The 24,072-nt window shown below is 35.2% G+C and overlaps 1 protein-coding gene across 1 annotated transcript in view; it reads left to right on the top strand.

The window, feature by feature from the left end:
* The window catches only part of LOC148943592 (uncharacterized), a 47,485-nt gene extending 36,628 nt beyond the window's left edge, over window positions 1–10,857 (top strand). Inside the window, exon 5 of the mRNA XM_089101177.1 lies at window positions 10,409–10,857. Within this exon, the coding sequence (XP_088957303.1) occupies window positions 10,409–10,769 (361 nt within the window). The 3' untranslated portion in view covers window positions 10,770–10,857. The remainder of the gene's footprint in view (window positions 1–10,408) is intronic.
* The last annotated feature ends 13,215 nt before the right edge of the window (window positions 10,858–24,072 follow it).

Raw genomic sequence — 24,072 nt, 5'->3', positions numbered from 1 at the left:
CATTTTGTTCAACGCAGTTGAAAATTTTGGGAATTAGGTCTTTGAGGATGATAACCCCCTCAGAGCCCTCGGAGCAAGGGTTGTAAATTAAGTTCGGGAAATTCGGTCTTGGAGGATGACAACCACCCTAACAGACCTTAGGGTAAGGGTAATTTATGCCCTGGGGGCATGTAAGGTGTTTATAGAAAGCTTTTTCGTTTCCAAAAGGGCTCATTCGATTGAAAATCGAAAGGCCTAGTACCCTTTTAAATAGTCGAAAGTGATTGGAAGGCTCGACATTTTTATAGTAAAGATCAAAGTGGGTATAATGTATTATTTTTTATTGTTGTTATTGTTTAGACCAGGGCACTTCGTATCGAAGGGGTTGTCGTGGGAACTTTGAAAACGGCTCATTCGATTGAAAATAGAAAGGGCTGATGCCCTTTTTAATGGTCGAAAGTGATTTGAGGGCATCTAATCCCCTTTCCACTCCCACCCTCCCACGCCCACCCTCCCACGCCAACCCTCCCATTTCTGCTCTTAAAAATTAACCAAATCACAGTAGCGTAAGTGTATCCAAGCTATCAAAGAAAGTAAACAGATTGTTTTGCGAATGGTATCAAGTTTTCAATTTCAGGTTAACTAGAGGAGGTATGAAACTAAATTAAACAGTACTATTTGTGTCCAGATTTTTAAAAGGGTGTGTTGTTAAAAATTGCTGAAAATTTTTCTCCAGCATACAAATAGCAGGCCAAACTATAAAATCTTATAAAACGAAAAGATTTGAAGTATTATTTTCTTTTTCCCTGAAAAGACTGTGTCAATATAAAACGAACAGAAATTAATTTAAAAAAACTTTCCACAAAATAATTTTTTCACAGAAAATTAAAGAACTCCATTAAACAAAAAATGAGCAAAAATAAAATTAAATAATCTACCAAGCGTGAAACTACCACAAAACAGCATCGATAAATAAATGAAACCCAAAACGAACAGAAATTACAATAATTAGCCGAATTAAACTCAAAACGAGCAGAAATTATCATAAGTTGGGCGTAAAACCCCTATGCCTTCCCAAGATTTTGCACTTTACTGAAAAAATACAAATGAATATGCATTGTCAGTTTAATATACACATACTGATATTTAGTAATCAAAATATTGATATTATTTGATTTATTAAAGTTATAAAGTAAAAACATTTATATTTTTTCAGTAAAGTGTAAATTTTGTTAAGGCCTTGGGAATCCATAGGGGTTTTGCGCCCAACTTATGTTAATTTCTGCTCGCTAATGTAAGTTGGACGCAAAACCCCTATGCCTTCCCAAGGCCAGAACAAAATTTGCACTTTAAAGAAAAAACACAAATGAATGTGCATTATCAGTTTAATATACATATACTGATATTTAGTAATCAAAATGTTAATATTTTTTTATTTATAAAAGTTATAAAAGTAAAAACATTTATATTTTTTAAATTAATTGAAATATAATACAAAGCTCTATCATAGTCATAGTCCGATAAAGGCTGCATTGGCTGAAAGATTGATAAGAACGATTCGTCTATTAATTTCGAGATATTGAACACTGAAAAATACTGCTGCTTTTATTCATGATTCAGATAAAATCTTGCAAATATATAACCATCGACCCCCTCGATCTCTGTCCAACGTTAGCCCTCAGGAAGTTCATCGCAGTAAAAATACATTTGACACTTTTCTTAAACAATATCGTAGTGAAAAAAAATGTGAAGAAAAAATTCAATGTTTGCGATACTGTTCGAATTAATAGAACTGCTAATATTTTTGAAAAGGGGAATTGTTTATGGTTTACTGAACTTTTTAAAGTGTCAAAAATCCTAGACACCGAACCCATAACATATCGTCTGCGAGATACCAAAGATGATAAGATTCTCCGCGGTTTTTATGATTATAAACTACAAAAAGTTAAAAACAGTAGTGAAATTTATCAAATTGAAAAGATATTAAAGAGTCGTACTCGCAGGGACAAGAGACAGTTGCTTGTTCGTTGGCTAGGATACAACTCTGATTTTTATTCTTGGGTTGCAGTTGAAGACATTAACAATTTCAACACTGATGCTTCGATTGTAGATAATATGTGTGACCATTTTTCTATTGTTGGTAAACGGATAGCGAACTCCACGAGAAAATTTTCTGAGGATGGAACATACCACCAGTTTTTACCCGAGGAAAGTGATGCATCTGCATATCTGAAACCAGTAACTGCTAGTGAATTACGTACCACATTGTGGAACATGAGAAATAATGCTTCGGGTGCTGACTTCCTTTCATTGCGTGTACTTAAGTATGTTTTCTCGGAAATATGCGACCAGGTTTGTGTTCTATTTAATATGTGCCTAAAAGTTGGTGTTTTTCCCGATTTTATGAAAATTGCTAGAGTGATTCCGCTTTTTAAGGGCGGAAAAAAAATTTGCCGAATGATTATAGGCCTATTTCATTGCTGCCAGTTTTATCGTGAGTTTTTGAAAAATTAATTAGTGGCAGGATGGTTGATTTTCTTGAGAATAAAAAGTATTTTAGTAAAACTCAGTTTGGATTCCGTAAAACAATGTCGACAGATCAAGCTCTTCTTTTTCTCAGGACTTTTGTGAACGATGCTCTGGATCAAGGGTGGAAAGTTGCATCTGTATTTTTGGACATTGTGAAAGCCTTTGATGCAGTGGACCATGAAATTCTTCTGGTGAAGCTGAGGACTTGTGGTTTTCAAGGTATGTTTTATCGTCTATTGGAATCTTTTCTCCAGGATAGAAAGCAGTTTGTCCGTGCTGGTGAAATTAAATCGCAAGTTAAAAGTGTTGGATTTGGTGTCCCTCAAGGGTCTGTTTTGGGGCCACTACTGTTTCTTATATATATTGATGACCTGCGAAATGCTATCAATGGACTGTCTTTTGATTTAAAATGTCGTGATACTGGAGCATCAAAATCTATTTTGCCTTATTTCGCTGATGACACGCATCTAACTGTTGCTGCAAAAACCGGGGAAATGCTTATACAGAATCTTCAGACTGGCATGTTAAACATTGAGAAATTGATGACGGTTAACAGACTTCAGCTAAACCATGCAAAATCCCATTTTGTAATGTATGGGAGAAGTAGCAATTACTACCCTTGGATTAACAAAATACAGTTAGGTGAAAATATTCTGCCTCGGGAAGTTTCAACAAAGTATCTAAGTATGATTGTTGATGAGTGCCTTAACTTCAAAGAAAACGGTTCATGTGTTAGTGGCAAAGTGACTAGAAATGTTGGGATGAAGAGGAAAATGAAGTACTTTTTTCCGAAAGACATTATGAGATTGCTTTATTTTTCTTTTGTTCACCCATACCTTCTATATGGTTGTCTTGTGTGGTCAATTACGTTTTTAATGCACCTTCGTCCCCTTAGAAGTTTACAAAATAATGCCCTACGTGTTTTAACTGGAGATAATCATAATATATCAGTTATACATAGATATAATCAAGTAAATATATTACCGGGGGCTGGATTATTCCGTTTTTACAATGCTCTTTTTATATTTAAATATGCACACGCATTATTACCTGAGTGTTTTAGGGAAATGTTTACAAGTGGTGTTAATTTTCATAGTTACTCGACTAGAACATCAACATCTGTTCGGCGACCTCAGGTTATTACAAAGCGATCTGTTTTTTCCATAAGACATGTTGGCCCTCGGGTATGGGAACCATTAACGCAGGTAGTTTCAACAATTGATGAGCTAAATGAATTTCGCAGTAAATTAAAAGGACAGTGTTTGTCTACATATGAGTTTTAATCCTTGCTAGGCGAATTTTCTCTCAAGTGATTGTGACACTTTTTTTTGGGAGGGCGACGAGGAGGTAGAATAGAATGAATGATTTTTAGTTTTGTGTCTTCGGTATCCAATTAGGTCGTGAAATTATTAGAAATTAATTTATTTCGTTTATCTTTATTTATATATTTTCTTCTTATTATTTTTTGTCATTTTTTTTTTTGGGGGGGGGTCTAATGCAGGCTGGTAGTAATTGTGTATGTAGGGTTTTGTAAAAGGTGATGTGTACCCATACAAGTTTAATAAACTTCGGGTTTTGTTGTTAATGTGTTGTATTTTTTTTAATAAAACCTTTTTCTCTCTCTAAAAAAAAAAACAATGCCAAATGATTTCCAAGTGACATTCATGTCCAATGTCTCCGACCCTCTCTACAATGATTTGAATAAAACAAGTGATTTTGGACGAAACTCTCCCATCATCAAATTCGATGGTGCGTATGAAGTGGGTCTTGTCGACGGTATTCTCAAAAATACCTATGATATCCAGAGAAAAGATCGCATATATGATATAAAAAAAGATTATGATATAATATATGATATATATGATATAAAAATGATTGGCCACCACCCGTTAGCGGTCTACATAAAATTCAAAAGATCCATTGGTTGGATTATCCATATTATGAATTACCATACGAGGAACTCAGTTGTATGAATGATTTGTGTCGTTCTGTCAATAAAAGAATTTCCGCTCGTAAAAAAGGAGCCTTTCATTTCAACTATTCAAAGGAAGAGGACAAGATCTACATTAGTTCACCCATTGCCAATGAAAAAGGTTATTCTCAATGATAATCTAAAAGTTGTTCTTGGCTTTAAACTTAATATAATCAAAGGTAAAAGTGCCGGAAACACTAATGTTATTTTTGCTGACTACCCACCTGCCTTCTCCTCGGACACTTGTATATTTCTCTATGCTTCATTTGTTGAAACATCCACTAGCAATGTTCCCCTCCTACGAGTTCTTGAACGAAAAACCAATCAAGATCATATTCATCAGTACAATATAAAGCATCTTCACCATATCCCCGTAAACACTTCCTATGTGGAACTCTGTCAGTGAACACTAAGACCTGAATTAGGTGATCCTCTAGCAATATCAAAATGTTTGGCTGTGAATACATGTAATTTTCGACCCATCGTTGTCGGTGTTCAAAAACTAGATGTCTAATAGAAAAGCGGTATTCACTTGTCCTGATATTTGACTACAATGTTGCTACTCTTGGCCCAAGACAACGGCAATGGAATGGACTATTACAAAGGTCGTTCATCAATGTCTGGCTATGGTCTTGGTAGTTGGTTTGCTAAGGTGTTTTGCTCTGCACTACTCCTGGCTAAAAACTATACTGTACCGTCTGTGACAGATTTTGCATCCTCTACACTGTATGATTGGGGCTCTGGCAAGAATTAAAAAAAAACGTGCTTCGGACAATCTTAGGTCCAGTGCACGAACCCTTGGCGAGCGATTGAAATCTCGACAAAATGGAAAAGATTTAAAAAAGGCTGAGAAACAGTCCATCACTCATCATTCTCTAATCAGGTCAGAAGCGAAAGACATCACTCCTGTCAAAGAAAAGAAGGAAAAAAACGACAAGTACAATAAGCAGCAGAAGAAGAAGAAGCCCAAGGAAGAGAATTGTTAGATCGAAACAGGATTTCTTTTCATAGACTGAACAATGGCATATCTACCGCATAAGGATTCCCATCCTTCAATCACTTCATCTTTAAATCTATTCAATGCAGAAGATATTGATGTGAGTGTAAAACATGGATAATATGAACAATTCTATCCACAACAACCGCTCTCCGATAATATCTACTTTCAAATTTATTCCAATGAAGACTACTTTATGGACATGTCTTCGACATTTATAGATTTACATGTGATAGTCAAGGAATCTGACAATGGAATGCCAATTCTTGCTGATGGAATATCCTTTGAAAATTGCATGTTGCATAGTTTATTTCGACAAATTAGTGTCTTCATAAATGGAACAGTGGTAAGCACTAGCAACAATCTCTCAAATTATACAAGCTATATGCAGTTCATGTTGAATACACCAAAGTCATACAAGGAATTTAGAGGCAACTCCAATGGATATGAATATATTACAGATACTGTTAGTACAGATGCACTTAAAAAATACTACAACTAGTGAATTACATCTAGTTGGAAAAATATATCGTGAGATGTTTAATATACCCCAATGACTAACACCAAATATTAATGTGGATGTAAAATTGACGCTTGCTCCATCCAATTTCATTTTACGAAAGGAACTTCCTGTTAATCCTGATGTAACTCTCTCACCTCGGCAATACTACATGTATGAAAGCCTCAGGTAATGAGTTCTATTGCTTTGGCAGCGGAAAAACTGAGAGCCAGTTGAAATAATATTAAACTACTTACCTCATACAGTCACCAATCAACGGAATATTTCCACAAGCTTGCGCACCTTCATCGACTCATCCTTTATCAATGGCGATATTCCATCAAAATTAGCATTGGTATTTGTGAAAAGTGCTAGTGCAATAGGATTGTGGACAGGTTGCCCACATATTTTTGAGATGTTTGGGCTTTCCTCTCTTGTATGTAAAGTAAATGGAATTCCACTCTACAATCTATCTTTTGATAAATCCTATAGGACAATGTATGAGTTGACAATGTAAATCCTAGATCATGATTCACAACTGTTTAAAAATGGTATAACCGAAGAAATGTTCGCTAAAACAAATGGTATCACTGTACTAGACTTGTCTGGTACTCAAGATATGAGTATAGTACGAACGGGGAGTGTGCGTTTAGAGTGTACATTTGCCGACCCATTACCTGTTTGAAACCTAATGGGAAATCTCTCCCGAAGGCAGTGTTCTACTAGACCTTGCACCATGAACACTAGTCAAATAATCTGTGTATTTAATATGGACCCCTACATGTCAAAATACAGATCCTATTGTTTACCATCGGACTTTCTTGTAAAAATTCAAAGTGCAAACCATACCATTATCATTCTTAATAGCAGTCCGTCGACTGTGAAGACCGGTCATTGGCTGTGCATCTTTCAAACAATAAAGACTGTTGAATTGTTAGATCCTCTCGGCCTACCCTTTACATTCTACACTCCAAACATCAACAAATATATTGAAAGCAGTGGGAAAACTATTGTTCAAAACCCGAAGAGAGTGTAGGATCTAACGACTAAAAGTTGCGGTTTTCATGCGCTACTATATTTCGTCTTCAGATGTCGTGGTTATAATTACTAGCAGTTTCTCAACATTAACATAGACAATCCACGTCTGAACGACTTTATGGTGTAAAATATGCTCTCAGAACTGTATAATATTGATTTTATTGCCCCTACGAGTAAAATGTTTTAAAAATATATGTAAATTTGTTTGTTAATAAAAAAATTTACATATACACAACAACAAGGTCTTTATTCTTCACTTTAGATTTCTTCTTCTTCTGTGTATAGGCAACTGCCGAGAACAACTAATGCTGGTAGATCATTTGAATTCACTGTATATTAATCTTGATTGGCTGCAAAGTCAGATTCACATTTTCTACAGTACAATGTAACTTCACTCTTATCATATCTCTTTGTATAGTCAATGATACTATTTGCATTCATATTGTGAAATTCACGTGTTCGAATTTGTCTATTTGTCTATTTGAAGCAATATCATATACAGTGTTTTCAAGTAGTGAATCACATTGTGTAACATCCAAATAAAAATCACTAGGTTTATAGTCATAATATGCAGTGTCGTCACGACGATGACGTAGAAACAAAATTGTCTTGTTACCCCAACAGCTGAATCGTAGACCTGATTATTCCTCCCAAAATAATTTAAAACCACGACGAAACCAATCTCGTAGAAATAAACTAAAATCTCGTTTAGGGTTCTTTCCAATTTACCAGGATAAGTATTCTCCCACTAATCGCATTTATCATAGTGACAATTGGAGCATAGTTGCCCTCTAGGGCGAGAGTCACAAATCTCTTCAAGACATGAATTACAGCCTTTAACTTGTACTGCATATCCTCTATGTAATTTAAATGGATTGCGTAATTTACACTTTTTATTATACTCATCAATAATTGTACAATTCTCACATGCTGAGCAACTGCCATGAGTATATATACACAGTGGACATGTATAGAATATTTTTTTGGTTTCCAGTGTCAACTCTCTCATAGCTAAAATGAAACAGATCTACGTTCGATAAATTTAGAGGGGGAGAGAGAGCAGTAAGTTTTTGACGTTACATAACCTGTTTTGAAGGGAAAGTAATCTAGATAGAATCTATAGCAATGCATTCAAAAGTATATCCACAATATAATTTTGCTTTGTTTCAGTTAATATATCAATAAATTGAGTAAAAGCATTTGAGTCACGTTGTAAAAGATGCATACAATAGTCCACTTGTGGAGAATTATTCCCCATTATATTGTCAAGTGTTCTTTGAGAAAATATTTTCCGTTGAAGAGATAACTCGAGAAAGTCATCATCTAGAATCAAACAGTTTTTCCATAATCACAAGATTTGACATAATTCCCTCTTTTTCAAATTCATTCATTTTTCAATCCTAACAATCTAACTGCTGACTCTAGACTAACCACAATTCATTCTACTTCAAGAATATTCGATAACCTACTTTAAAAAAATCTAACAAAAAGAAAGAGAACATTTTTTATTTCGAAACAATCTTATTGTGTGTGAGCATAATTACAACAATAATATATTATATTACCAATATAACTTATTATCCTCAATATGCTTCACTATTGCATTTAAAGCACTTTGAAGTCTATTCAATGTATTATATTGACTTTCACAGCGAAGCATAATAGGTCCTTCAATTTAAATTTACTCATATATATCCTCCGATTAAAGACAAAGTCGAGATCCTCTTGTAATTTCTACTGCAATGTTTAGTACTCTTATATAATTGCTGCTGCTTTCAGCTCCACTATCAACTTCTAATAGTATAAACATACCACTCATTATTGCAAATATATATCTTGACAAATAAACGAGTATAGACAAACTGTTCTCTCTCCTTGAATTCTATTCTCACACTAGTAATAACTATACTGATAATCCTTCCTTATATTAGTTGTGGTTGCTGAGAGCGGTCGCTAAGACCTCTTGGGCCTATTGCGCAAATCCAATGTTAAAATTCCTAGAAGTCTGGTCTGATGTCATTTAGCTTAGTATTCTAGCCCTGTGATTGGCCTAGAAATAGGCGTATGGCTGTGACGCCACTTTGCTTCAAATCTTAATATCGACCTCTACTTTAAAGTTCTACAAACACCAATATATTAAATTACATTACTAGAGGTGTGGTTCTGCTAGTACAGCGCTGGACTTCAAATTAGATTATCATGCTTTCGATTCCAGCTTGGATTTTTTTTTCAATCATGGTTTGTCACTTCTTATGATTACTGTTCAGATAATCCACTATCTTTGCAGATGTGATGTCCTCATTTTTTAAATCATATCCCGGGAAGGCTTATTGTAAACCAATACTCATAACTTTGTGCTTTTTATCAATTTTACCATCCAGAAATGCTATACATCACTAAAAACGGCACTTCTGGTACCACTTCTTAAGTCGAAGAGTTTGGAAGCATAAAACGGTACCATTGCAATAATTATGGTCCAAAGCACTTAACTGGAGGCTTATAAGAACTCTTCACATATACTTCCCCTCCAGAACCTGTTAGTAAGTTTCGTAAATCGCCTACTCATCTTGAAAGTAAAAGATAATTGCAAAAACAAATTAACTAAAATTAAAAACTTCAACTAAAAATAAAAATCTAGCAAAATTAAGCTTGAATGATCAACAGGTTTGAATTGAACCTTCAAACTTCACTCTGCGATTTTTGTCTGGTTCGTAATTTTACCTTTTTACAATTTCTTCCTAAGATTTGCATGTTTTATATTTATTATCTTGCTGAAATATTTTCGCTTGTGATAGTCTTTGAAATGACATGAGAATATCCATGTGCTAGTTTTCATGAACATCCTTGTGCATTTTTCTTTGCTCCTTCTTTCCCGTGTTCGTGTTTTTTTGTTAGTTTGTTCCTGCGTTCAATCCTACGTTCGTTAATATTTTGTTCCGTTGTTCCATCCCTCCTGTGCTACTTCGTTCTCTCGCTTTTATTTTTTTTTTATTTCTGCATTTGTTCCCGTAAAAAATTTTGTGCGTTTACGACTTCTGAATGTATCAAAATTTATGTATGTTATATCATATTCTATGTTGTCACATAAATGATGAACTACCATAAACTACAACTTTCCATGAAAACATCTTCTTACTATAATCCAGTCACTCTCGTTTCTTGAAAAAGAAACTAGTACCTTCAATTTCTAATCGAATGAGCCCTCTCCTAGTTTTCTAGGACCACCATTTCAATACAAGTGGTCAGTGAAAAAAAGTAAGACATACAGTCTACATCGTTCTTTACTATGTACCCCCATCTGGGTCATATAATATACGCTTAATGTATAACATTGAATAGTTTATTTTTTATTATGTAAGACAATCTTATAAAACACATATTATGCGTTTTTTTAGAAAGCGACAAAGAGTGTCAAGGATTACACGGTGGATAAAGTAAAGAACACTACATCTGGAGTACAGAATAAATGGAATGAAGTTTCTGAAGCTCAACAAAAGACAAAAGAGGATATAGCAGATGTAATAAATGATGAATATACGAAGTCTGAGAAGGAAGCAGCAGACAAGGAAGGAGCAGCGGTCCCGAAAGCGAAGAGGCATGAGCGGCTAATGGGTGTAGAAATGGGTAATCAAAGACCTTCAAATATGCCAAGATCAAAAATTGTACAAGGATTTTCAATTGGAAATGCTGATCCTGTGGCTAACAAAGGATTTGAGCCGCCATCAAAGCCGAAACAGAAAAATCCAAAAGGATGAATTAACTCTAGAAAGAAGCTACTTTGTATCTTTTCTTGTGTTTTTAAAGATCTTTCAATGAAATAGAAAAAGTTCATGGTAATGATAATTCAATATTCTTGTATGATTTTATGCAAATAATAAAATGTCAGAGGTTCCAAAGTAATAAAAACCAATCGCAAGACTCTTTTTCATTCTTTTATCAAAGAAAAAAAATAATTATATTGATTTTGAGTTACTTTCTTTGAAAAAATCTACTTTTAAAGTAAAAGGGTCTAAACCAGTCATTCAAACCAAAGAGAAATATTAATTAGCGAATCAGCAGTAACTATGCACTGTTGACTAGCGTTGTAAATTTTGCACCTATTTGTACTAATGAAAATTTACCTTACCTAAAGAAAGAAGCGAATTTTTCTTTGATTTATGAAACTGGGGGACCAACGGACAATCAAACAACTAAATTCGTTTTTGTAATTCCATGTATCAACGTAACTTAAATCACTGGAAAAAAAGAAACACAGTTACATTAAAATATTTTTTCTTCGTTCGGTTAATTCCCAATTTTACTTCATTATAATATTCCTATCTGAAAGAATTTCCAGTACCTAGCACATAACCTTTTGACATCCCGTTTATATGAGTTTTGTTTTAAATTCTTTAGAAATAATCGGTGTATATTTATAACAGTACAAAACATGAAAGTTCTGGCTCTGCTAAATTGGACCACAAAAGCTATTTGAAAACCAACTAGGCTTGATCATAATCAATCCAAAGCCTTTATTCACGAAATGTTAATATGCGTGATCTATTTTTTTTTACTCAAGGATTATATATATATATAGAAATTATATATAGTGTTAGAGAGCTGGGAAATGGCTCGTATAGTGAAGACAGAGCTTTATAGTCTTTCTCTCTAAAGCATGAAGCCAATTGGAAGGTAACCTACCAACCCTTCCACGACCCATGTACTCAGTCAGCTCAGTATTGTATCGGATCAAAGTTTTCACGAAGCTATTTTAATTAGATCAGTCGAAAGTTCTCAAAAAATTGCTCATGGGAGCAGTAAAATAAGTGCCATCCCAGGGATAACGATATAATATTACAAAAATAGACCATTAATAACAGAGGTTCATATATATTTTTTTCAAAATTGATGAAGTAGCGTTAACTGATTAAAGAGTGATACATTTCAAATGTATGATATTTATAACAACTTTGTATTGAAATGGTGGTTGTAGAAGCTTGGGATCCAAGTCATTTGGACAAAAAATGAATATTATGTGCCCTTTCTGGATCAAAAGTCTTGATTATGAATAACCAATTCCTCACAGATCAATTTTGGTAAAAAAGATGGGCACGTTGCGCACTATTAAACCCTTGAACATTATAAAACCAATTCAGTTCTACATGATTAAAGGTACAGGCCTGGTTAGACTAGGTGCGGGGCCCAATTGGAATTATTTTTGCGGGGCCCTCTCTATATATTATTTTTTAAAAGTAAAATTCAAATTCAGTATATATATTTCTTACAGTGTCCGAATCCATACAAAATTGTGAGCAAATGAATAGCGCAATTCCCGCGGATATTGTAATAGAGCCTGGGTCAATTATGAGATTGAGCATCCTATGCTGGGTTTTGGGGCTGGGGGAAGTGGAGGGCGGGTATGTACTGCATCATTAGTGGTGAATCTAGCTAAAAACAAAGCGAGTGATTACGCCATTCACCTTCGCCCACCCGAAAGCTTGTTTCGCTGTACTACTGTCGTCTGCAGCAGCTCATTGCTAACAATTATAGTAAAAGCTTAGCACCGGCACTTATATTTATGATTGTTTAATTTGGGTTTATGGTTTATAATAAATAATAATAATAATAATTTATTTATTACCCACTATGAACAAAAAGAAGTGGAATACATCAAGAACAAAAAAAAGCAAACTCGCACACTTAACAATTATTTACATAAAACGACGTAAATTATGGTGCGCAGTAAGACCTGCAGATAACAACAGCTTTCCCGCAAGGACAGTCACTTTTTCCCGTAAATCAGAGAGGCCGAACTGCGATATTAGATGCTGGTTCCGGAATCACGGAAGGAGGCACAAAAGGTACCGAGAAAATTTAAAATAATAAGTCTGGATAGATTTCAGATCTTTAGGCTTCAGAATTGGAAGAAAACCAGATAAAAAAAAGAATAGAATAATCGAAAAATGAAGAATATAATTTCCCAAGCACTTTTCTATTGTACCTCCCTCTATTTGCAACAATTTTTGAATATCCTATCTGAATTTTTTTTGTTTTGCATAAGAAACTGTCAGAGCCCGAAGTGTTTTGAGATTATTAGTAATGTGAAGACCACGCCACCGAAAAGAAGAGACACAGGGAATAGAGAAAAAACCATAGTTAAGAGGGAGACTCGTACTCGAATTAAATGAAGTATATTCGCACTTATCAACGTTCAACAGCAGCCAAATCCGTCTGACCTGGTCTGAGATCCAGCTGACAGAATGTGAGAGCCCAACCTTAGAGCGACTGACAAGGAGAACATCGTCCGCATTAGTGAGATACGAGACATCAATTCCATTAGAAATAAAAGTTGAAGGCAAAGATGAAAGGATAGGAGAAATACATAACTTAAAAATAGTTGGAGAAAGCACACCACCTTGACGGACCCCACGCCGAAGAAACACCTTTGAATCAGAAACTACTTCATTACATTTTACCCGAATAAAAGAGTTAGAATACCAGTACCGTAACAAAACAACAATAAAAAGGTTAATATTATTGGAAAAAAGTGAATAGAGTGCATTTGAGTGGAATATACTATGGAAAGCTTTCGAAAGATCAAGAGCACAGATATGAAGAGGAGATTTATTATTAAGAGATTGCAACAGGAGGGAAGCTAGAACACGTTGGGCGCGCTGACATCCCAGCCTTTCTTAAAAACTAAATTATTTTTCACCAAAATCAACACTTTCTGAAATAAAAGGGAAAAGATTATATTCAAAAATTTTGCTAAGATTGCACGGAACAGTTAATGGTCGATAAGAACTACACTCTGACGAAGTTTTTCCACGCTTCAAAACCGAGGTGACTGTGCCACAGAGAAAACTGTCGGGAACCATAGAAGTAGATAAACATCTGAAACAGTAGCTGAAGGTGATCTATCAAAGTTGGGCAAACTCCTTTCAGATGATAAAACGAAGTTCCGTCTTCATCAACAGAGCTAGATTGCATGTTCTTAATAGCTTGACCAATATCAACAGTAGAAACTGGTAATACATTACTCGGAGAAATACGATTAGGCAAACATAATTCAAGAAGATTACTAAAAAGCATTTTAAGTTCCCGGTTCACCTTGCCTAAAATATCGTTATAATACGACACCCAAGTATGAACTGCTATAGGACTTTCAGAAAACCCACCACTATGCTTATCCGAATTCAGAACATGAGACCACTCCTTTCTCGACGCAGGAAAATTAAAACCAGAAACCCTAGACTGCCGTAACCGTTTTTTTTAAATATTCACGCTTGGTACTTTGCTTCAGATCAAAGACAACTTCTCGATTTTGCCGACCGCAAGACACCCATATAAGTAGCCAAAACTTAGCTTTATTCTTTACAACTTTTAATTCTGGATCCAAAACCCATTCCGGTTTTCTAGTTTTAACTTTAATCTTTTCTAGAGGAACAGCAATCGCCTCTGCTTGTTTTAAGCACCAAATTATTTTATCATAATATTCACTTAGAGACAACTTATCATGTGAGAAACGGTCAGTAACTTGAAGCAAATGGTAAGGAACTTTTATAGAACCCAATAACGCGGATAACTTAGTAATATAAAGTGCAAAATTAGCTCTACTCCAGTTATTCCTGTAAAACCACATAGAACTTTGTGTAAATGGTCGTGTAGAACGGAAAGCGACTAATGAAGCAGAGAACGAAATCGGGAGGTGGTCAATATCACGATTGTCTTCATGAACAAGAACAGTCGATACATTAATATTTGGCGAGGTAAATACATGGTCAATATTAGACAAACTTCCAGATTGGTGAATATATGAATAATCAACACTTTTCTCAACTACTTTATAAGCAGAAAAAACATCAAGGACTATATCGGATCCAACCGACTGACTTGTATATCTGTGTTGAAGTCACCAACCAATATGAAATCATAACCAGTCGATACAACAGACGCAAGAATAGCCTTAAGATTTCCCGAGGCTTTCATATACGCGTTTAAAGTGGAAATATTTTTTTTTTGTTACACGGGAGATACACATTTATCAGCATAGTTTTACCGAACCGAACAGCAAGGATAAATTCATCACTGCGATAACACACTGGAGAGAGTAAACTCAGGTTATTATTAACAATGCACGCGAGGCCTCCAGAAGGTCTAAAAAAAGTGACCTCAGCATTAGATGTAAAAACGGAATGATTACGACTCCTTTTTAAATCGTTAATACTAGTAGAAGTCAGGAGGTGTTCCTAAAGGCATACTATGTCAAACCGGTCACACAATTCATCAATCAAATGCTCCTTTAAACGAGTACCATTTATATTAAGCGAAACAATCGAAACAGGCACAATCATTTCTTCTTGGCAATGATATCTCTCAGGACTTTGCTTTTAAGACTAAAGGAGGCATGATTTTTGCCACAATTGGCACATCTTGCATCAAGCTGGCAGGGAGAATCCTTGGTGGAAATATGAGGGCCCGCATAACGTGCACACTTCGCAACCAAACTTGTACAATCAGCTACTCTATGGCCTGGCGAACGGCATTTGAGACAGCACCGAGGTGCCAACAGATATTCTTTCACAGATACGTATTCATATCAAAGTTTAACACCATGTTGCATAGCCTTGGCTTTTGACAAGGAGTCACAAAACTCAAGCTTAACCGTGCCAGTGTCACCGAGACGCATAGCTTCCACCACACCTGGACATCCGTGAAAGAATGAGAGGTCTAAGTCCTTCGATATTCCTCTGACTATCCCGAAAAACCGCTTAGTGATCACCTTGGATGGAGATTCTGCTAAAATCACTGAAATTGAGTCTTTGAATTCTTCAGCAGCAGGTTTTTCAACATTAATTAGCCATTTGTAACCTCGCTAACTCAGCTTGGTAACTGCATCATGAAAGCTTACTTTTTCGAGCACTTCTTTGCGTTTTATCGGATCATTTAGTGTTTGAGGTACTTTAGAGACAACAACAGTGGTGTGAGAGTCAGTTGACGGCGTCGCACGGGCGGGCAGTGGTGGAAAAAGATTATCATATGAATCGAACTTGAAACAGTTTGATTTTCATGTTCATTCTAAGCATTACTCGCTTTAAGATCTATTTATTCATTTATATTATTACTTTTGTATGCTTTTTCTATGATTGTTCATTTAATTTCTGTTCGTTTTGGGTTTCATTTATTCTTTAATAGTAATTTCTGGTCGTTTTGAGTTTGAATTTTAACATGTATTTGTATCTGCTGAGCTTAAGTTTAAAATGGTCTTTACTTTTCTTTGATAAACTTATTTTTCGGAAAGTTTTTTTAGTTAATTTTTGTTTGTTTTTATTGCAAAAATTTGGAAGTTTTTATGGCATGGGGGGGGGGGTTGCTTACTGTCTGATTATTCTTTACTTTAAAAAACGGATCTAGAACTTTCGATTTAAATCGAATGAGGCTTTTTCAAAGTCTATAAGATTACCTTTTTGATAAAAACCTTATATATGAACAATGAACAGTTTGCATAATTGTGGACAGCGATTGACAACAATGAATGGATTGAAAAAATAGCTTCATTAAGGGTGTTTAGACCATTTCACTTGCTGACACAGAGAGATCAGGACTGTTTGGAATTGACCTTAATAGGATTTTGTGTGCCAGACCAATTCTGCATCTATCACAGAGTATGTATTTTAACCTTATTTTAAGCATGGCAGTAATTTTAATTATTTTAGCATTTTCAGTTTGAGAGAATTTCTGGAAGTAGTTGTATAGCAAATCTTTATTTAGTTCTAATTAGTGTATTTTGATATGTCTTAACGTCCCCTCAAATTTTTTATATACAGTTATACAGAATAGTTAGTTATTGAAACCTTTGAAAAAATGGAAACGGATACCTTAAGCTCATTTCTTATTGGATATTTTCTGCATACTATGGAGAAAGAATTGTTCTCTAAACATGTTGATTAATTAATATCCCTTATGTAGTCTTATTGGAAAAATTAAAAACTTCTTTTAATTTTTTTTATTTTTATTTATATCGTTCCTAAAACTGCCTCCCTTTACTCAACCTCTCTCTTAATGTGCAAATATATAGCTCAAGTTAAATATTATCCATGAGTTTCTTCGTTGCTAAATTGACGTAGGCTTTCCTCCTTAGTCGTTGAATAAACTTAAAGAAAAAATCAAGTATGGGAAGTTCATTGAAAATAAATAGAATTAATTCTGGTTAGGTTTATATATTGTCGTATTTGTGGGGGAGGGCGGCGGAAGATTGTGGTAAAGTAAAGTAGAGTACTGTTAGGAGTAATAAATAAGTAGTTTAAAAGGTTTTTTTAAATTTTTTAATATTTTCTTCAGAGGAGGCCACTCAGAAGTAAATTTTGGGAACAAAAGTGACAAAAAATTATTTTTATTTTACAATCTATTGAACCTAATTGTAAAACATTTTGTTGAACCTGACGTTAGATCATTGTTCGTGAGGAAATATTTGCTGTAACTGGGAAGTCTTTTTCTCTCCACTAATGCAAAATGTAGAAAGTTGGGTAGAACCTCTTCCCCAACCCTCTCTTAAGAAATACCATCACCTACTGAACAAAAATGCTAACTCCTGTCTTTATCCTCTGAATTTATCCCAATTTATGGAATCTTCAAGTTAGATAGGGAACCAGCGTCCCCTAACCCAAAAGTTCCCCAATCCGTCGGAAAGTTTTCCAAGGAAAATCCCCCACTGGTAAAATCCCAATTTTTTTACTTTTAATTGATTAAGTATCGATATTTATAACCATCCCAGCCCCTTCCTTTGAAATAATTCTGTTTATGCCTGAAGATTCAATGAGAGCCAGTATGTTTTGGTGTTAACACATATTTTTCTAAAGTGAATTACATACTACTATATTTGAATAAAAATCATATATCTACCGTGTGTCTTTACCTTTCTTGATTTTTCCAGTGTTCAAATATAAGTAAAACCAATACATCGGATTAAAACCGGATATAAGATAACATTTTGTCATTGAAACGGTCGATTGTCTTTGTGACATGTTTCATTGTTAATAGCCTCATTTACATGCTAATTGTAAATATTAAAAACTACTATATTTTTATTAACATTTATGTATATCTTTCCTGAAAGGGTCTCACTTTACTTTATCCCCCTCCTAGTCCTCCTTGCCCAAGTTACATGTTCATTAAGAATAAGTAATACTTGTTATATGTTTGCGTATTTGGAGGGGGGTTTGGTGGATGATAGTTGTACAGTTAAGTGAAGCGTTGTTAAGAATAACAAACAAGTAGGTTAAAAAGTTGCCCCTGGCGACTGCGGGGGAGTGTCCTGCTCAAACATATAATTTCCAGAACTTTCAACGTTGAACAAAATGGTTATATAAAAATTTTGATTGGATGTATTTGGGGAAATGGTGTGCGTGGAAGGGGTGTCAGTTACCTTAGAATCACTTTCAACTATTAAAAAGGGAACTAGCCATTTAAATTTTCAATCGAAATGAGCCCTTTCCGAAGTTTCTACGACAACGTTGTCTATACAAAACCTTATACAAAACCCCAGGGCATAACTTACAACCCTTGCCCTGAGGGCTGTTGGGGATTTGTCATCCTCAAAGACCAAATTTCCAGAACTTAAAACTACGTTTAATAAAATGGCTATCTTAAAATTTTGATTGGATGTGTTTGGGGTAAAGACGGGCGTGAGAGGGGGATTAGTTGTCCTCCAATCACTTCCGATTAAAAAAGACACTAGCCCTTTGAATATCCAATCGAATGAGCCCTTTTTCAAGTTTCTACGACAAAGCTTTCAGTATAAGCCTTATATGCCCCCCAGGGCATAAGTTAAAACCCTTGTCTTGAGGGTTGTGGGAGTGTCCTCCTCAGAAACATATTTTCTATCTGGAAATCAACTACGCTGAACAAATGGCTATCAAAATTTGGATTGGATGTGTTTGGGGGAATGATGGGCGGGGGGTGGGGGGCTAGTTGCCCTCCAATCACTTTTGACTCTTAAAAAGGGCACTATCCATTTGAATTTCCAATCGAATGAACCATTTTTGAAGTTTCCGCGACAACGCCTTCTATAGAAACCTTATATGCTCCCAGGACACAACTTAAAACCCTTGCCTTGAGGGTTGTGGGGGAGTGTTCTCTTCAAATACATATTTTCTATCTGGAAATCAACTACGCTGAACAAAATGGCTATCTCAAAATTTTGATTGGATGTGTTTGGGGGAATGATGAGTGTGGGGGGAGGCTAGTTGCCCTCTAATCACTTTCGGCTATTAAAAAGGACACTAGAGCTCTCGATTTCCAATCGAATGAGCCCCCTTTGAAAGTTTCTACGACGACCTCTTCCATATGAAGAGCCTCTGGGAAATAAAATAATAATAAAACATCGGAGCCGTATGGCCTTTATTATAGACAACGCTATAGCGTTGCCTCTGATAAAGACGAGAGGGGCCTGCAAGACGCTTAAATTGTGTAAACAATTACACATTGAATATCCCCCTGGAACATGGAATCTAAAAAGACACAGACTTTTGTAATTAGAGAATTTATTGATAAAAAACATTATAAAACTATGAAATCACTGAAAAGCAGTTAGAAACACCGCAAACGTAACATTTGTTTCATTATTTATTTTTTTTTGGGGGGGGGGCTTATGGGCCGAATATTGAGAATTTTAAGAGATTATTTTCGATATTTTAACATTTGTTTCATATATGTAATATTTTCTAGGGCTTACTGGCCGAGGTTTGAGAGTTTCAAAAGATTATTTTCCATATTTTAACATATTTCTTCATTTTTTCATTATTTTCCTCGGGTTTAATAGATCCAAGGCATATATAATTCAACCATGAGAGTGGAATGGCATTGCAGTACCGTTTTCAGACACGGTTCTAGACGTTTACCCCCCCCCCCCCCGGTGATCACCCCCTCCCCCTGATAATACCCTCCATAAAATACCCTCTCCCCTGCCGCTGAAAATACCCACCCAGAAAATAACCCCCCCCCCGTGGAAAATACCCCCACCGGAAAATACCCCCCGGTAAATACCTAGTGAAAAATAAGGCTTTCCAAATTTGAGAATTTATTTGAGTTTCATTTTTTTAATTTCCGTAGGGGGAAGGAATTTTTGTACCTATGTATTATGCGCCACCGACCCAACTTTACGCTGTGTAAAATTCGAGAACACACCGGTTTTTTCGTTAATTTCTTCGCTACTTTAGAAATAAATTTAGGCTATAGATTTGAACATTAGGGGGGGGGGGAGGTAAAGTATAGTGCGTCTGCATGCAAAATGTGTTTGGTGCAATTATTCTGTATTTTAGATAGACAGCCAAATAAGTGTATTTTAAAGCCAAATATACGGCCATGAACACAGTAAAATAACATAAATGAAATGCACAAATAACAAACTTTGATCAGCTATCTTCATTGCGACTCTGATCAGCGAAAAAACACTTAAAATGAAACATTAAATTTACTTTATACGGAGATTTTTTTTTTTTTTTTTTTTTTTTTTTTTTTTTTTTTTTTAGTTAACAAAATTTCCAGATACCTCGCTATTTTTCTGTAATCCTTTATTGGTCATATACCTAGAAAGAATTGTTTCGACTTGAAACTGTCCGAATAGTTCCCCCCTAGGAAAACACATACCCCCCCCCCCTGCCGTGAAAAAGAAGGCTTTCCAAATTTGACGATTTTATTTGAGTTTTATTTTTTGAATTTCCGTAGGGGAAGTAGTTTTGGTACTTGTGTGTTATGTGCAACTCACTCAAGTTTACGCTGTGTAAAACTCGATAACAAAACTGGTTTCTTCGTTAGTTTTTTTTTTTGCCTAGCATGAGACAATACCAAGACAAGTGACAAAATATATGGGTTATATATAATTTGGGCTATATATTTGCACATAGGGGGGGGGGAAGTATCTGGATAGTTTGAAGTCAGAAAACAATTTTTTCTAGGTATATGGCCACTAAAAAACTACAGAAGACTAGCGAAGTATCTGGAAATTTCGTTTACTTCGATTCGTTTACTTAAAAAAAAAATCCCAGTATAAGTAGAGTCCTATGTTCCATTTCTATAGCACTATATTCCTTCCTATGCTATTCTGAGGGTTTACGTTCCTTCCTATGCTATTCTGAGGGTTTACGGTCCTTCCTATGCTATTCTGAGGGTTTATGTTCCTTCCTATGCTATTCTGAGGGTTTATGTTCCTTCCTATGCTATTCTGAGGGTTTATGTTCCCTTCCATGCTATTCTATAGGGCTATGTTCCTTCCATTGTTATTCTATGGGACCTCTACACGTGATTAAACACCTTATGAAACTAAGTGCTATTTGCTTATGCCCCGTTGGTACAATTCCAAACGAGCGGGGATTCCCCACCTGTTCCTAAACATTGCAAAAAAAATAGCAGTATGAACGGGGATTCCCCACACAAGTTTGTTTCAACTCTAAGTTTTTCAACCAGAGTGTTTTTCGAGTCAACATCCGTTTTTAGGGAGCCAATCAGAGAATCGCTTACATATGATTTTCCCTTTGCATAACAATTCGTCCTTGAAATTCTGTATAAAATGTTCATGCACTACAATTTAATTTTCATTATGATTTAACATATCGTACATAGTACACTGAATTTTATTAACTTTGAAACAATGGATATTTCTATTTTCAACGTGAGTATAGTTTACTGAATTTCTTAATTTATTTCCAAATAAAAATCGTTTTACCAGTAAATTAAAAGTTTAGGGGGACTTAGCCCCCCGCCCCCCGCCATCAATACAAACCTTAAAATATTGTGAGCATACTTGATAAAAAAAGCAATTTAAGCTTTTTTTTCATTAAGTAAATAAAATATTTGCACAACTGCTTTGTTTACAAGTTTTAATTCACTAGAAATAGTTCTTTTCGTTTAAAAATGTCCTTGTCCCACCCTACATTTAAAATGTGCTGTCTTTTTCCGGTCTAAATACAACCATCTGTATGTATAATCCTGTTCCCAAGAAGAGTGATTTCGAAACAACATGTGCACGCGTCTTCCCGTGAGTAAGAAAACAAAAGGATGGAACAGTGTAATTCAAGACTCGTTGACAAAGAGTTTGTGTTTTTGGCCAAATTAGACGAGATAATCCATTTTCAATTGTATTTGATGAAAACAAATGGATTTAATAGATGATTAAGAGGCTTTTATAAAAATATAAGGCGGGGAAGGGGGCAATGTATCAATTCTAAAACCTTCATTGTAAGGTGAAAAAACAAACTATTTCTTCGCATGAAAAGTAAGGGGGGTGAGTTCTGGGTGCTGACATGTATATCCTTTGACAAGAAAACTAATGTGGTCATTCCCACACGCACCATTGAAGTTTATTGTTTGGTTAGCTTTTAATTATTGAATATTTATGGCTGACTATTTTTTAGATACATATTTTAAATTATTGTTTTGGATTTGCTGCAGCGGGGGAGGGGAGAGGGGGATTCTTTTGTGCAGACTAATTTTTTCTTTTGTAAAAAGGGAATAGTTTTTTCCATGCTAAATTTTGACTTATTTTTAAGGAAGAAGATTCCTACCATTACTCCCCCCCCCCCCCGGCAAAGACAGCTAAGACTAACGGCGTTAGTCCAATACAACAAGCCGAGAAAGCTGGCCCAGCAGAAGCGACCCGAACCCATTCCGGACCAGCGCTGCCTGCCCAAAACCCACCCATGCCAACCCCCTTGCAGCTAGGTGGAAAGCTGAAAAGAGAATGGATAGTTGCTCACATGATGGTGAGCCCCGCTGCTACAGCCCCCAAAGCCAGTGACATCGCAGCCGCCACCACATCTATGCAAGAAACGGATGGCACCGTCCATCTATCTCCCATCATGCTTTGCCAGGACCATACGGCACTCAACTACAGTCTGAATTTGGAAATGTGAGCATTTTTACTTTATTGCTATCACAAATAGTAGATTTGTAAAAAAAAAATAACAAAATAAATCACGAGTTTCTTAGTAACGAAATATTTTTTATTAGATCAGTTATATCTTAATCAAATGTATTCTTACTAGTCAAAAATAAAACAAGTTTTATAAATGATCAAATATTTTTAATAAATCAACTGTATCTTAACCCTGTCTATTCTTATTAGTCAAAAATAAAACCCGGCTTTCTAAATAAATCAATTATGAATGACGTATATTTATTTCTATTTTATTGTTTCTTATGTGTGTTATGGGTGGTGTAATTTTTTCAATATACATATAGATCTAATTGTATTTTAGTACTGATTTTCAGTATCTTTAAATTATGTTTGTTAACGTAATCAATTAAAATGTATGATAAAATTAATACTTTTCGAGTTAGGAATTATGGCCTCGCATAACTTGTTTCCACAACACGTTTCCATCTGACTCCGGAAACATAATTACTTATAGGCTAATGTAATATATATAGGCCTATAGGTGTTAGAAACGTAATTTCAACCTGTAAGAATATTTCAACCAAGAAGAATGTTTCATTCGAAATAATTGAAAGTTCCATCAACTATATATTTGGGGATAACATAAACTCCACACGCCCATTGTGCATGGGTCGGAAGTTATGCAAATGAATTTATGTTAATCATGATGAAATATACCAAAACATAATGAGAATATAATACTTTAGTAACAAAATTATGGAAACTACAAAAAGAATTATGAAAAGCAGGCATCATAATGAAATATACCAAAATATGATGAGAATATAATACTTTAGTAACAAAGTTATGGAACTACAAAAAGAATTAGTAATTTATTGTGCGTTTGTTTGATAAATTCGAATCCAATTAAGAAAAAAAATTGTTTGATAAAAAAAAGTGTGCTATAATTGTGATAAAACTTTCGTCAAAGAAAAAAAAACTTAATCCATTCATTTTCTAGTTTCAGGGGGAAGCTACGAAAACAACTGACTTCCCTGGCCCGGGACTTCAAAGTATCATGGGTAATTGTCCCCTCTCGCCGGATGATGCTAGTTAAGGTATGCCATTCGGTATCCCCATGGATTTTCAATTTACAACTGAATAAATGGACAGTCTTGTGCAAATTGTTGGACCTAATGTTCCCGGGG

The sequence above is a fragment of the Artemia sp. Qi Xiang Cuo genome, chromosome 15 (assembly GCF_049724085.1).
Source record: "Artemia sp. Qi Xiang Cuo chromosome 15, ASM4972408v1, whole genome shotgun sequence".
NCBI lineage: Eukaryota > Metazoa > Arthropoda > Branchiopoda > Anostraca > Artemiidae > Artemia > Artemia sp. Qi Xiang Cuo.
The sequence above is the reverse complement of the archived record's forward strand: the minus strand, read 5'-3'. Positions and strand labels throughout refer to the sequence as shown.